Source organism: Gigantopelta aegis, chromosome 13, assembly GCF_016097555.1.
Source record: "Gigantopelta aegis isolate Gae_Host chromosome 13, Gae_host_genome, whole genome shotgun sequence".
Classification (NCBI taxonomy): Eukaryota; Metazoa; Mollusca; class Gastropoda; order Neomphalida; family Peltospiridae; genus Gigantopelta; species Gigantopelta aegis.
Genome location: NC_054711.1, coordinates 40,961,163 through 40,975,494, shown reverse-complemented (window position 1 = coordinate 40,975,494; position 14,332 = coordinate 40,961,163). Strand labels below are relative to the sequence as shown.

The window sequence follows — 14,332 nt, the reverse complement described above, 5'->3', positions numbered from 1 at the left end:
CACTGTGGCCCCTCCTAAATGAAGTTTCAGGATCAGCCACTGGTCATCATAATAAATCAATACCTATCAGTATGTCAAGAAAATAAATAAAATATCTTTTGAGGGCAACAGTTTATTTTTGCTTTGATATTTCCACTACATGATACACCATTAACGGGCTGTTCCAACTCTGGGTCCAGCTCCCTCCTGCAATATAAAAAAAAATTAAATTAAAATTATGTAATAACATATTAACAAAGAAATTAAATTGTCAAAACAAAAATAAATAAATAATTAAAAATCTATTCTAATGAAGAAATTAAAGCTTTAAAACACAATGTCAAGTTCATGCATGCATCCCACATGATCTGTGTCTCAATGCTGGATCTTACAGCAAAACACTCTGTAACCATAATGCATATATCTAACCACATTGTGGAAATGTTTTTGAGGGTTTCAATTATTTTTGGTCAAGATTCATTTATTTTTGGTCATTATTCAGAATTATATAAATTTATAAAAATGTTATATGTAACCTCAAAAATATTTTTACCCCAATACCACTAAAATATTAAGCTTAATTTCACCAATATAAATTGAAATGGATTTCAGCAACATCTTTACCAGCTGCCAACATTAATATACTAAAGAGATTTTAAAATGTAAAAAAATCACTCTTCTACCCAAAACTATCAAGAAAAAGAGACAGTAATGTTTAAATACCAGTATTATCCACATCTATTATTTTAAAAAAAATTAAAAAAATTGTAAGTCACAAAAGTCTAACATTAATTAATACATTTACCGTATTATGTTTATAGGTCAGCGCTTATATAAGAGTACATGTATGTACTTTAAATCATTATTTATTTGTGTTTTTTAAAAGTACCTAATGACAAAATTACAAATCATATAAACATATTTTATTTTCATTAATAATTATTTTAAACTCATTAGTGACATCGTGTTTCAAAAAATTGTTTTTACTGGAATTATACCCGTTTCCATCAGTAACTAAATGTCAACCACATTATTCATTGATAGCACAAAAATAATATCTTGAAGTGGACTCTTTCTCATCACTAATTTATATCACAAACAATCAAAACTAACCCATAAAATGATTATTTATTTAGTTAATTGGTCGCTTCGATGACATGCCTTGCTTGACATGTGGATACCGTTTTGCCGTGTACTGGGTCGTCTTAAGACTTCAATGGAGATCAAAAGAATGTATTAACTACAAATTCTCAACTTTTGCATGAGTCTCGCTGCACAGAAATATAGCAGACATAAGCCGTAGGAGTATTTGTTCTACTGGAAGGCGCTGGTTACAGCTATCTACTGAATTATTTATCTTTGACAGTAGTTTCGAACTTACAAACATCAGAAACAAGACTGCTGACAGTTACATAATTTATTTAACCAATCACAAGTTGTGTTCATTTATGTCCACGCCTTCTTACTGTGTATACACTTTAACAGTTGACCAATGGCAGTCGACCTCTTATAATTACTGTTGCATGAAGGATATAGTTTGGAACCAGACATCAAACGCGATCATTTATAAATATATTTTCCAAATAATTATTATTAAATGAAAAAAAACCCCGTAAAATTCCAGGACTTTCCAGGTGGTCAATTCATTTTTCCAGGAGTTTTAAGCACTTTCCAGGATGAAATAAAATTTGAGCACTTTCCAGGGTTTTCCAGGACGTATGCGAACCCTGATTATTTTTCACCCTGTATTGAAAATGAGATTTAATGTTTAATTTAATGGTACTTTGTAACGAAACATATTTATTTATACTGAATTTCTTTTTCCTATTTTTATTCGAGTTGTTATGGGTTTAAGACTTAACATGTTTTTATATAAATTTTCACTTTATTCATTATAAAGTTAAACGTCAGTTCATCATTTTTCTTTAACGCAGACGGTAATTATTCAACAAAAAAACACACTATATTTTTAATTTTACCTGTGCAGTTAAATTCCAATGTGATAATTGGAGGGCTAGTTGAATTTGAGAAGGGCCAGTAAGATTTTTTTTTCAACTGGCCCCCACTGGCGACCTCGGTTTTCATGTTAATTTTCAACCCTGAATCCTATGGCCTGTACGGATTATTTTATAGTTATTATTTATTACGTACCCTCATTGGTCTGAATCTGAGTGGTGGACTGCGATCTTTCCTCGCCTCGCGCGATCGGTTTCTCACCACCTTCGAGTGAATGGCACACGACACACAGTACAGAAGCTTGGCGTACAACTTTGGCAGCGCGTACACTGAAACACAGAAATCACATTTAATGAGTACATGTTTTTAACAATCCATGTGGTTTATAGTACTGAAACACAGAAATCACATTCAATGAGTACACATTTTTAACAATCCACCTGGTTTATAGTGCAACTCTGACAGCTATACAGGGGTGCAGAAAGTACTCACCCGCTCGCCAAATGTCAGAATTCCAAACCATTGAAACAAATGATTTAGAATGACGACAAAATACACAACTTGTAATACGTGTATCGTACTGACAAAAGACTATTTCTGAACTGCGTAAGCGCCACATTCTGGAAACACAACCGGTAAAGGTCAATACTTCCTAGAAATGGCTTGTTTACTTGAAAGAATGTTGCCGGTAGTTTTGAATGGCTCTTTCTGTTAAATATTTGCGGGATGTAACTTGAATTTTGTAAATCTATATGAAAAATGTGGTCTTTACCAGAATATTTCAAAATATATTGTTTTGTCAATAAAGGTTTGAGGCTTGATTTCGTTTACCACGTAATGTTTATCACTTGGCCAACCAAGTATCCTTAATAATCCTTTTGTCAAATATATTTCTATGACTTGAAGTGAAGACAGTGTATATTATAATATTGTTAAACAGGCTGGCAGACCAGTAGGAATTCTGGCAGACTAGTATATAGTGAAGACAGTGTATAGTATAATATTGTTAAACAACAATATATTGTTCTATAGGCTGGCAGACCAGTAGGAATTCTGGCAGACTAGTATATAGGGAAGATGTGTATAATATAATATTGTTAAACAACAATATATTGTTCTATAGGCTGGCAGACCAGTAGGAATTCTGGCAGACTAGTATATAGGGAAGACGTGTATAATATAATATTGTTAAACAACAATATATTGTTCTATAGGCTGGCAGACCAGTAGGAATTCTGGCAGACTAGTATATAGGGAAGACGTGTATAATATAATATTGTTAAACAACAATATATTGTTCTATAGGCTGGCAGACCAATTTTTTTTAATTTCTGCATCCCTGCTATATGAATGATACAATTTATTGAGATTTTAAAAATTAACAATATATAAATTAATTCAGACCTCAGAGCTCGAACTTAATCGACGGCACCAACAGCAATTGCCATCGCTGATATATAAATTGCTGTAGGTGGGGGACATCATTGACGGTACAAAAGTACCATCAGTAAAGCTCTTCAATGATGACAAAATGTTTACGCCTGGTGTACATTATCTGTCAGTGTATAACAATAATATATTTAAAATAGGTCTACCTACAACAAACCAACTTTTCAGTTGTCTGTCTGCTTCAAAAGTTTCTTTTTTAAAATCGCTGTCAGTGGGCAGTTTCACCCACGACAACTTTGTTTTAAATTGCTGTGGGAGACAGATTCGTAAGTTCGAGCCCCGAGACCTAGATGATTACGGTGAGCTAAAGTCCGAACCAAATTGTAAACTACGATAAATTACTCTCTTACCTTTAATTAAAGTTACATTTCCCCTAAATTTTGCCCGGACACAAGTTGTGAAAAAAGCCATTACAGTGACACAAATTCCACATATGAAACTGCAAGGATGTCACCGATATTGACTTCGCTGAGATAGCATAGGGCAAAATACATGCAGTTTTCTGCGTCTGCCATTTTGCTTTTTTATGGAATACTCTTCAAGAGGGGTGAAAGCCTCCAAAGTATGTGACATAATTAATATAAAATCAAAGATCTCTAGTGGTATCTTTAGACAAACAAATACTAAAAATAATAATAATAATAATATGACATCATCATGTTTGCTTTTATATCATGCAGAGTTCGACAAATCCGCTAGTCCGACGCCCGTGGCTAGTGGTTTTTAAGTTCGGGCTAGTGAGAAACGCAAAACCACTAGCCCGCACCCCCTCTCCTTATCGCTCGATCGTGTGGGTTTTTTCTTTTTCTCTCGGCTGAAATTTCATTTAATAAATTTGATTGTGATGTTTGTCATAGAATAATATTAACAACACCATCAGTATATAATAATAATACACTTGAACTAGGTCTGCAAACTGCAGTAACATGCTATCTCTACATCGTCACAGTTACAGCATGCTTTCTTGCACAGGAAATAAGTCTAATGACATGCATGTTTTGATTGGTTGGACACATCACGTGGTAGTTAATCTCGCACATAATTATGTTTTAGGCTAAGAACTTGGAAATCACCAATCGCGACGACAGGTTAATCTCAATCAAGTAAACCCCAGTCATGCTTTGAATTTCAGTGTTTGCTTTATTTACCTATTGTTTTCTAATTATCGACAACCAGAAAAACTATTTACTTTAACAGCAACAGCACATGCCTATTACGTTTGGATAATGTCTCACAGCTGCCGATACAAGATAATACCTTTTTTGTTCATCAATTAACAACGGATTAGATGTCGCCGTTCTATTCTTTTGATATCGGTCTGACATGGGATAATGCTCTGTATTTGAGCAATTGGCAGTACCGTTCCTGGCGACATGAATAGTAGGCCCTAAAAGTATAACTCACTACCAAATACACTGAACCATCTATTACCGTGTGTCACACTGTCGTACCCTCATTTAAATTTAATTATTTTGATAGTGGTTTTAGATACCAACCATGAGTTTAATATTATTTTTCCCCGGGGGAGGGCAAAAGCGAAAACGGGACAATGACGATGGATCATACTTGACAAAAGACCAAACGTACAACACGACAAAACTGAAACTTAGTGAAAGTTACAACATAATTTAAGTGTTTGTTTCATTTTACTGTTATAGTCGTAAATGTGTAATCTTACAAAAATTAGATAAAAATCCAGTTATAATTGATCAAGAATTTGGGCTAGTGCTTTATCTTGGTGGGCTAGTGGTTTTCACAAACCCACTAGCCCTGTGGCTAGTGACTTTTCAAAATATTTGTCATACTCTGTATCATGTTATGTTAGATTAAGTCATATCCTTTCACCCCTCTTGGAGAATATTCCATAAAAAGTCAAAATGGCAGTCGGCAAAAAAATTACATGTTTTTTGCCCTAGGGCCTATGTGATCGCAGCGAAGTCGATATAGCCGACATGGTTATCATCTAGTATGTGGAATCTGTGCACCAAAGTTTCAGTTAGGAAATAATTTTGGCACGAGTTCGACCCGTACTCCCCTTTCAGTGGTTAGGGTTAGTCTTTAGAGCCTTTGATATAGAGGGGTACGGGTCGAACTCTTTCCATAGTTTCTGTCATACCTTCATAAACACTGGCGTCAGAAATATCTCTCACTGCCGCCGCTTCTACGATGTTTCGGATAACAAACTTTTTGATGGCTTTATCCTTAGGGACACATCTTGCACAGTTAGTACAGCGGATAAACTTGGTGTGACCTCTCCCCTTCTTTGAACGACCGTTATTCCGCCTTTTTGACGTCTGCAAACAAATCATTATCTGTCAGTATCATAACTACATAAATCTGTGATGGTATGAAATGCTTCAGTATCATTTTTTTTTTAAAGTTAAATTATTTAACTTTTTAAATTTTCTTGTTATTAAATTCTCAGTCCGACTACTCTGCCGTGTAAGATCTATGTGAACATTTGGACAGCTGCAGTCATTGTCTGCGATCACAAAGACAACTCTGTGCTGAAAACAGGATTTCTGGCCATCACAGTAGGCAAAGATTCCTGCTCATATTGCAGCAATAATCCAATATTGAATGTCAAATACCTTTACAACAGAGCTCGAAATAGCAGACTGCTAAAAGCAAAAAACACCTGCTAAAACCATAACAAAAATTGTAGCCCATTTTTCATGTATGATTATTTGATCTGCTAGTTAGCTCGTGACTCTGCAGCTTACTATATTTTAATTCCATAATGCTCTCCGGTCGCAAATGTTTCACTCACTATCCCAAACCCTGCCATCGCACTGTGATGCTTTTCTTAGCAGAACATACATTGTATTTTTGTTGACCTGCAGGGAACATTTTCTTCTGTATTGCGCCACAATTTGCTACGCACCTTTCAGATTTTCCTACACAATTTTATAGCATTAAAGTTAAACAGTAATTGCTAATCAATTTTCAACTGACTAAAAATGTCGCTAATCAATACCAATCGAACACTGAAGAAGAATTGCTAATCAAGTTTTTTTAAACTAAATTTTCCCCTGACCTATTTAAAAACAAAACAGTCTATATTTTACTTCCTATTTTCAGCACAACTTTATATCCTTTTCAAGTTCACTGATAACAAATATTTAACATACTAATCACTACATGATGTAACCCGACAGGGGAAAACAAGAGCCTTGCCCAAATGTCCATTATCCATATGGCTTCCAAACAGCCGAGTATTCAGGCTATAAAATTCTACAATAATGTTTCTTGCAATGTGTGTGTTGTTTTGTTTAACAACATCACTAGAGCACATTGATTTATTAATCATGGGCTATTGGATGTCAAACATATGGTAATTTTGACAGTCATACTCAGTGGGAAACTGCTAAATTTTTACATTTGTAGTAAGGGATCTTTTATATGCACCATATCACAGACAGAATAGCAAATAAAACGGCCTTCGTCGTGGTGCACTGGCTGGAACAAAAAATAGCCCAATGGGCCCACCAACGGGGTTCAATCATAGACCGACTGCACATCAGGCGTGTGCTTTACCACTGGGCTACGTCTCGCCCTGCAGCTAAAAAGAGCTAGACAGACTGCACGAACAATCATGATCATCAAAATGTGATTTTTCCACCACCAGATAGGCAAAGATTCCCGTAATAACAAAATATTGGACAGGCCGAAATTGATAAAACGCTGAATAAAATGTGGTTAAATAAATTAAATCTTTTACAGATCTGTAGAAAATGGAATTTAAAAAATGTGCCATTTCATGATGTCAAATGAAAATTTAAGAACAAAATTCCGTTAATATAATTTAAAATGTATTTATTGTTCACGAACAGCGATGCCACGATGTCGGCGACTTTGTCACTTTACTCTTTAGGCTTTACCTGGGAAGTGTGACTTATTAAGTTATTAATATAACCCAGCTCATACGCTATTAATTTGAATTTACGTGTTTACACAATGGTTCTATGATATATAATAATGTACCATATTTGATTTTAACCAAACTGGGCAAAATTACACCAAATTAAAACATTTTGTTGGAACTTGAAAAACACACACCATGCTTGCCTGTGGATCTATTTTAGAAAAGGCAGATTACACCGCGCATTGATACATTTTGTAACAGTTTTCTTTTGATGTAATAATTAGTTATATTTCAAATGATGTACATATGTACACGAATACAACTATATTGGGTTTTAAACATAATGTGTTACGCTTTAATCAAACAAATGATTTATAATACGTTACTATTTAGTCTTTGCGAAAGATACTAATATTAGCTGTAATAAGGTTCAATATCCGGTTTCAAGTTCGATAACTCTAAATTAATGTTTAAAAGGTCTCATAAAACAGAAATGTTTTTGAGGGTTTTTTTATTCATGTATAGTAGAACATTTCTAAGACTTAATTTTGTGCAGCCTAGTGTATTAGTTGTCTCTAATGGCGATATTTCTGGGCATCTAGATTTTTAAAATGCAAATTATTGACATATGGGATGGCAAACAATTGTAAGATAGCACTCAGAGGAGTAGGCCTAGTCAGGTTTAATGCCTTTTCGAAGCTATCTTAGCGCGACGATATCGTATAACCACCGTGGGTTATAGTAAGCGTCATTGTGACGTCATAGCTTACGATAGTTTTATGATATCGTAGCCTTAAGATAGCTTCGAAAATATGTAGCTTGGCTGAGAGAGCTAGTACTGCCAGTCCCGTTCCCAGCATTTTGAGTGGGAGGGTTCGACTAGGTATTTGTTTGGCCCTTTTCGATATGAAGTTGTCTGAAGGCGTGAAGCGCCCGAGTTTTGAGAGGTGGAGAGCGTCCAGGGACATGCTCCCAGGGAAATAAAAACATTTTGAAAGCCTAAAATGCGTTTTCCTGGCATCTAGAACTTAAAAATGGATATTTTAAAATAATGATTTTCGACTATTTGTAGATTGTAATTTTGTTATTACGGTTATTTATTTATTTTGTTTTCAAGATAATTAAATTCTAGCACATAACAGGAGTTATTTGGCAATTGCTTATTATAACGTTAGTAACAGAAAAGGTACGTGCATAAGCGTACGAGACGGGGCGGTGTGTATGTGCGTGCGGGGGGCAACTGCCCCCTAGTGCTGGAGAAAAACATGCACCCCATGTTAAGTGTACAGGTGTAGTCCTTAAACGTTTTCAGTAAAAGGTATTGCACAAAGTATTGCATCCCATTTCATTTTTGTCACTGATGTGTCTTATCATCAAAATCTGCATGTTGGCCATAAAACGTTTTGAAATACTAGGAAATAACCGGTATTATAAAGCAACTTCTATGCCAAAATGACTGAAGAATATTACATGATATAATACCTGGAAACCAGTGTCGATTTGAATCTCTGTATAAAGATCAAGGCCTGAACCGGATTCCTTTCTGTTGTTAATCAATATTAAAAAAGAAAAGAAAAAAACGTGGACCTCAGCTTTTGCGGGAGGGTTCGGACGAACCCCCGAACCCCCCTTAAAGGGAGAGTAAACTAAAACATGAGCCTTTAGTATTGGAAACATGCATACCCGGACCACCAACACATACCGGCACTTTACCGGGATCATCTCTTGTATGTCCTAGTGTAAACAAAAGCAGTAATTTTCAACAAGGCGCTTCTCTTTGATCAACCTGACTTGTAAAACAACATAAAAAACGTGATAATATAATAAACTAGTTAACTAAAGGAATTACGTAACTACCAGCTCGCCAGAGGGCGTATTCACTGGAATGGAACAAAATGGCTGCGCCCATTATATCTAATAGCCGTCACATTTAACCGTTTATTAATTAAATATAATAATATACTTATTGATATCAAGCAATAATGTGCATTATATATCTTTGAATATGCATACCAGTCCAAAAGCCTTGTTTTAAATACGGGCCTGACTGCTCAGCCTCTGATTTCGTTACGGCGACTCCCGATTCTAATGACGGTGATCTCACTCTCCCCGATCGCCTATCGGGGCTGGTATTGCCAATCGTGGTAGACGGTGTATTCTGTTTGTCATACTCCCTTTTATAACCGAACCTTGCAGTTTGGTACCTACTACCCACAGTTGTTTTTCTAGTGTTTTAATCTTCAAAAAGTACTAGAAGATTTAACCCTTTAGCTTTTGAAATATTCAAGATGACATCCAAAACATATAGGCCTAGGGGCGAGACGTAGCCCAGTGGTAAAGCGCTCGCTTGATGTGCGGTCGGTCTGGAATCGATCCCCGTCAGTGGGCCCACGGGCTATTTCTCGCTCTAGCCAGTGCACCACGACTGGTACATCAAAGGTCGTGGTATGTGCTATCCTATCTATGGGATGGTGCATATAAAAGATCCCTTGCTGCTAATCGAAAGAGTAGCCCATGAAGTGGGGACAGCAGGTTTCCTCTCTCAATATGTCAATAATCTTACTGCATATTTGCTATCCATGTCAGGAGTGGTTTTCAGAAAAGGAGACTTAAAATTTCAAAAGCGTGGATTTTACCATACTTAACTACCGAGGGTACATGGATATCATCCACCGAGGGTAGTTTTCCTTTAATATGTTATATTAAATTACACATATGTTGGCTAATGTATATTTCAGCTACGTAAACACCTTCTAATGTAGACATGACAATTCAGTATGAATGTTATACCTTCGAGTTGATTTTCAAATATATTTTAGTAATAGAATATATTTGGTAACTAATTTAATAGTTGGTTTGTTTTAGAGGAGAAGCTGGGATTTGTTTCAGACAACTTATTTAAAATGAAAGTGGACCTTCCCGTTTTCTCGCCTTGACATATACCTCCTCTGGTCAAGGTGTTACCTTGGTATACCCATATATTATTATTATTAACTTGATAATGGCAGAAATTAACCGTATACTGGATTACTTCCAGTTTACATCTTTTTTTATAACTTGTAGGAATTTGATTTTTGGAAGTTAGACTCACTGGTGTGAGAATTGCGAACCCACATTAGAGATACCCCTTGGTTCTATTTTAGGACTCAGCTTTTACTTCTGGTTCAAAATTATTTAATTTTAGAAGTCCTAATTAACATATTTATTATTAGAGAACCGTCAAAATTGCGTCTAATTTTCCTCAATTTGTTTGGCTCGCCGCACATAAATTATTTATTTGGCATTTAAGTTAAATTTTTTAACCTAAAATTGTTTTTATTGCAATTTGCAGAAGCCTTTTCCCCCTTCCCCTTCTTGTTTTGGGTACAATGCCTGGCCTAAGTCGGATATTGTGTCCACAACAAGCGTGCTTGAACATTCATTTGATATAAGCACGTTCATTTCCGACATTTGACTTGACAGTTTTTTTGTGGGCATACATACATACATACAGTATGAATGTGATGGCGTAATCTATTATTTAACTGATCAGGGTAGATTTTCTTTCCATGTGTGAAAGTTTAATTTTTAATTTTTTTTGTAACAAGATGTCAATAATCTTACTGCATATTTATTATCCATGTCAGGAGTGGTTTTCAGAAAAGGAGACTTGAAATTTTGAAAGCGTGGATTTTATCATGCTTAACTACCGAGGGTACATGGATATCATCCACCGAGGGTAGTGTTCCTTTAATATGTTATATTACGTTAAACATATGTATATTTCAGCTACGTAAACACCTTCTAATGTAGACATGACAATTCAATATGAATGTGATGGCTTAATCTATTGTTTAACTGATCAGGGTAATTTTCTTTTCATGTGTAAAAACAAGAAAAAAACAAAAAGAGTTGAAACACTTGTCATAATTTGTTTTATTTAGAGACTTTAAGTAACAACATTAGTAAAAGTATAGTACTTGACATTGGCAGCTGACAGGCAAGTATTTAGTCTAGAAATAACTATACTCCACTCAGATTCTGAAATACTTTTTATATGAATTTATTTTACCACAAATTACACGATAATTTAACCACACAAAAATAAAAGAACATTGTAAATATAATACCTCCAAGTAATATTATTTCCCATGGCTTAGTGACACTGCATAGGGATCAAAAAGTAGTTTGTACTGGTAAACGTTTAGATGCTGTGCAAGGGATCTTTTATATGCACCATCCCACAGACAGGGTAGTACATACATGGCCTTTGATATGCCAGTCGTGGTACACTGGCTGGAATGATAAATAGCCCAACGGGCCCACCGACAGGGATCAATCCCAGACCGACCTTGCATCGAGCTAGCGCTTTACCAGCCCCGCCCCCCATATGGGTAATAAAGACAATTCTGTCATTTTAAAACCAAGCATTCTATAAATAAAATAATCCCTGGGACTCACAGATCCCAGTTAGCTAGATAAGGGTTAAAAGTGTATACCACCATTAATTATTCCATGCAATTCAATACAATTTCCATGTCACATTATGTTTTGTGAATTGTTTTCTTTCGAGAGGGTCACGTGACTACTAGTTTTAGTGAGAACTCTCCCTTGACAACCACCGTGCAAAAAATCAACATAGGTCAACCATGAAAATGTACATGTGGCCACTCTCATGTCGGAGCACCACCTGATGCTGCTCGATACAAGTGGCAGCATACCACAGTTGTTATCAGTTAGTACTACATATAACAAGTAACTTCAAACCAGTTGGCTATTTAAATACTACAGAGGCCAACCAGTAGTATTAGGGCCTATACAGAGCCATGACCTACTTTCCGTGACCATGACCGTGGCAGGTGTCTGGCCTTGGCGTGAGTCATAGACTCACCTTGACATACTTGACAGGTGTGTGTCTGGCCTTGGTGTGAGTCATAGACTGACCGTGACATACTTGGCAGGTGTGAGTCATAGACTGACCTTGACATACATGGCAGGTGTGTGTCTGGCCTTGGTGTGAGTCATAGACTAACCTTGACATACTTGGCAGGTATGTGTCATAGACCTCTCTCAGAATATAAAAAGGGTAGTTTTGTTAGTATCTTCATTCGCTCTCCGAAAAGTCTACAGACAAGATCTACATCCAGTTTGCTACAGAAGTATTCACATATTGTATTTTGAAAGAAGATGGCATCGGGACATTCGTCGAATTCATCCCAGAGCCATGGACAGGGTGAAAAATCGCGATGTCAACTAGAAATTGGGCAAAATGTCTACGCCGTGGCCCAACCATGAAAGCAAGAACTTTTGATACACATCAGGGAATTCGACAGTGATAAAGGGAAAACTTCCCCACCAAACGAGGCATCACCCGTACCCTAAAACACTGGGTTGAACTGTCTACGTGTACCGGTCAAACTGATGAAACCATAGCTGCTTTAAAGGAAAGGAAAGAAGAGAAATTGTTTCACCATCTTGGTGCCAACATGTATGTGAGCGGGGACAAAAACATTGCCGGGGTGGACATTCGGCAGTGGTGGTGGTATGTGGACACAGTGAAGCCATCAAGGAAAGGAATTTTCCTTTCCCTTCAACAATGGAGTAAACTGAAAGACTGTTTTGAAATTATGAGTGACTTTGTACCAGAGCTAAACTCGATTGTGCCCTGTGCCATGCAAGACGACCATCAAAACTAGATGGGCTTCCTGCAGGTTCCATTAGACCAAATCAATTCCTATTGCCGATAATGTTAACGTTTACTAATAAAACTGATATAAGCAGAGTTTCAACACACCCAGGAAGTACAGCAATAGAAAGTGTGGCACCTCACATCTAATCTAGCTGCAAGAAAATGGGGGGGTCACGTATCATTTAAGAGATTTAATTTATGTTTTTAATAGCAACTGTCATTTTTGCTGAAAATTGCAGTTCCATTTTTGGGGGTACCCCGCATTAGTTTCAACCTCTGGTATATACTGCATAACAACTGTATAACAAATAAAAGTGTATTTATTTATTGTCAATGGATAATAGTATTTGCACAAATAATCAATGTCACATATTACTACCAATCACACCCACAGCTGCTTTTACTCCGTAAATATTTGAAGGTGCACGTCGAACCTTGACACGGTACTCTCTTCTTTGGTACTATGCAACCTGCAGTGCAGTTTCTGCAACCCCAACGAGTGTCATCAGTGGTAAACGAGTGTGACAAACATTTTGTTTTGGAGGAACTCGAAAGTATGAAAGAATGGATTTGTGATTTACACTTCATTTGCTTTGTGACTGTGTTAGAGAACAGACGTGTTTTATGATTCTGACATTCTTGTGTTTTGTTGCACTCTATCTGGAATGAAGAAAATGGCATCGGAATATTCTAGCAGTATTAGTAGCAGCAGCAGTAGAGACGAGGACGACGTCTTGGTCTGCAAATGTTCAGAAAGACATACAATCAAATGTAAAAGAGTGACTACCAAACAAGATGAGAAGACGAGTATTCATTATATGGATCAAACGGATGCTACACATGAAATTGGGGTTGGAATTGAAGATGGCGAACTCGTGGATGAACCCACAGAACAGACGGATGCTGGTCGTGAAACAGATCCTGACAATGATGTTTTCTACGATGCTGACGACCAATGGACAGATGCAGCTCGTGAGTACGCCACAGATGCTGCCTATGAGGATGACTGGTATTCGAGACGTTACTTGTTCTGTCATCATCCCGAAATGAGACATTTCTATGCCCGGATGCTGACGTATGCTCAATGGCCCATACAATTACGTCAAAAACCAAAGGAACTCGCCAAGGCCGGTTTCTACTACACTGGAAACCATGATGCCGTCATGTGCTTCTGCTGTGCTCTACGTGCCTACAGATGGAAGAAGATGGACAATCCAGTGATGGAACATTACAGATTTTCTCCAAGATGCCCCCATGTGAACATTGTGTTCAGACATTAAATGTTTTCAAACACATGTGAGACACCTGCATATTTTCTCGGTTAAACGTTTCCCCTGCATTAAGAGAAACGCCGCCTGTACAATAAAAAAAAGGTGACGTCACACAATTGCTTATCGATTTATCTTCCACAAAGT

General features: G+C 36.7%; 1 protein-coding gene across 1 annotated transcript; it reads right to left on the bottom strand.

Moving 5' to 3' along the window:
* Positions 1-96: 96 nt before the first annotated feature.
* LOC121387667 (40S ribosomal protein S26-like) lies at positions 97-5,711 on the bottom strand. Its single transcript, XM_041518854.1, has 3 exons — positions 5,501-5,711; positions 2,131-2,264; positions 97-186 (listed from the first exon to the last, which is right to left on the bottom strand). The coding sequence occupies exons 1-3, from the start codon at positions 5,691-5,693 to the stop codon at positions 151-153; spliced, it is 363 nt and encodes a 120-aa protein (XP_041374788.1). The 5' UTR covers positions 5,694-5,711; the 3' UTR covers positions 97-150.
* Positions 5,712-14,332: the final 8,621 nt, after the last annotated feature.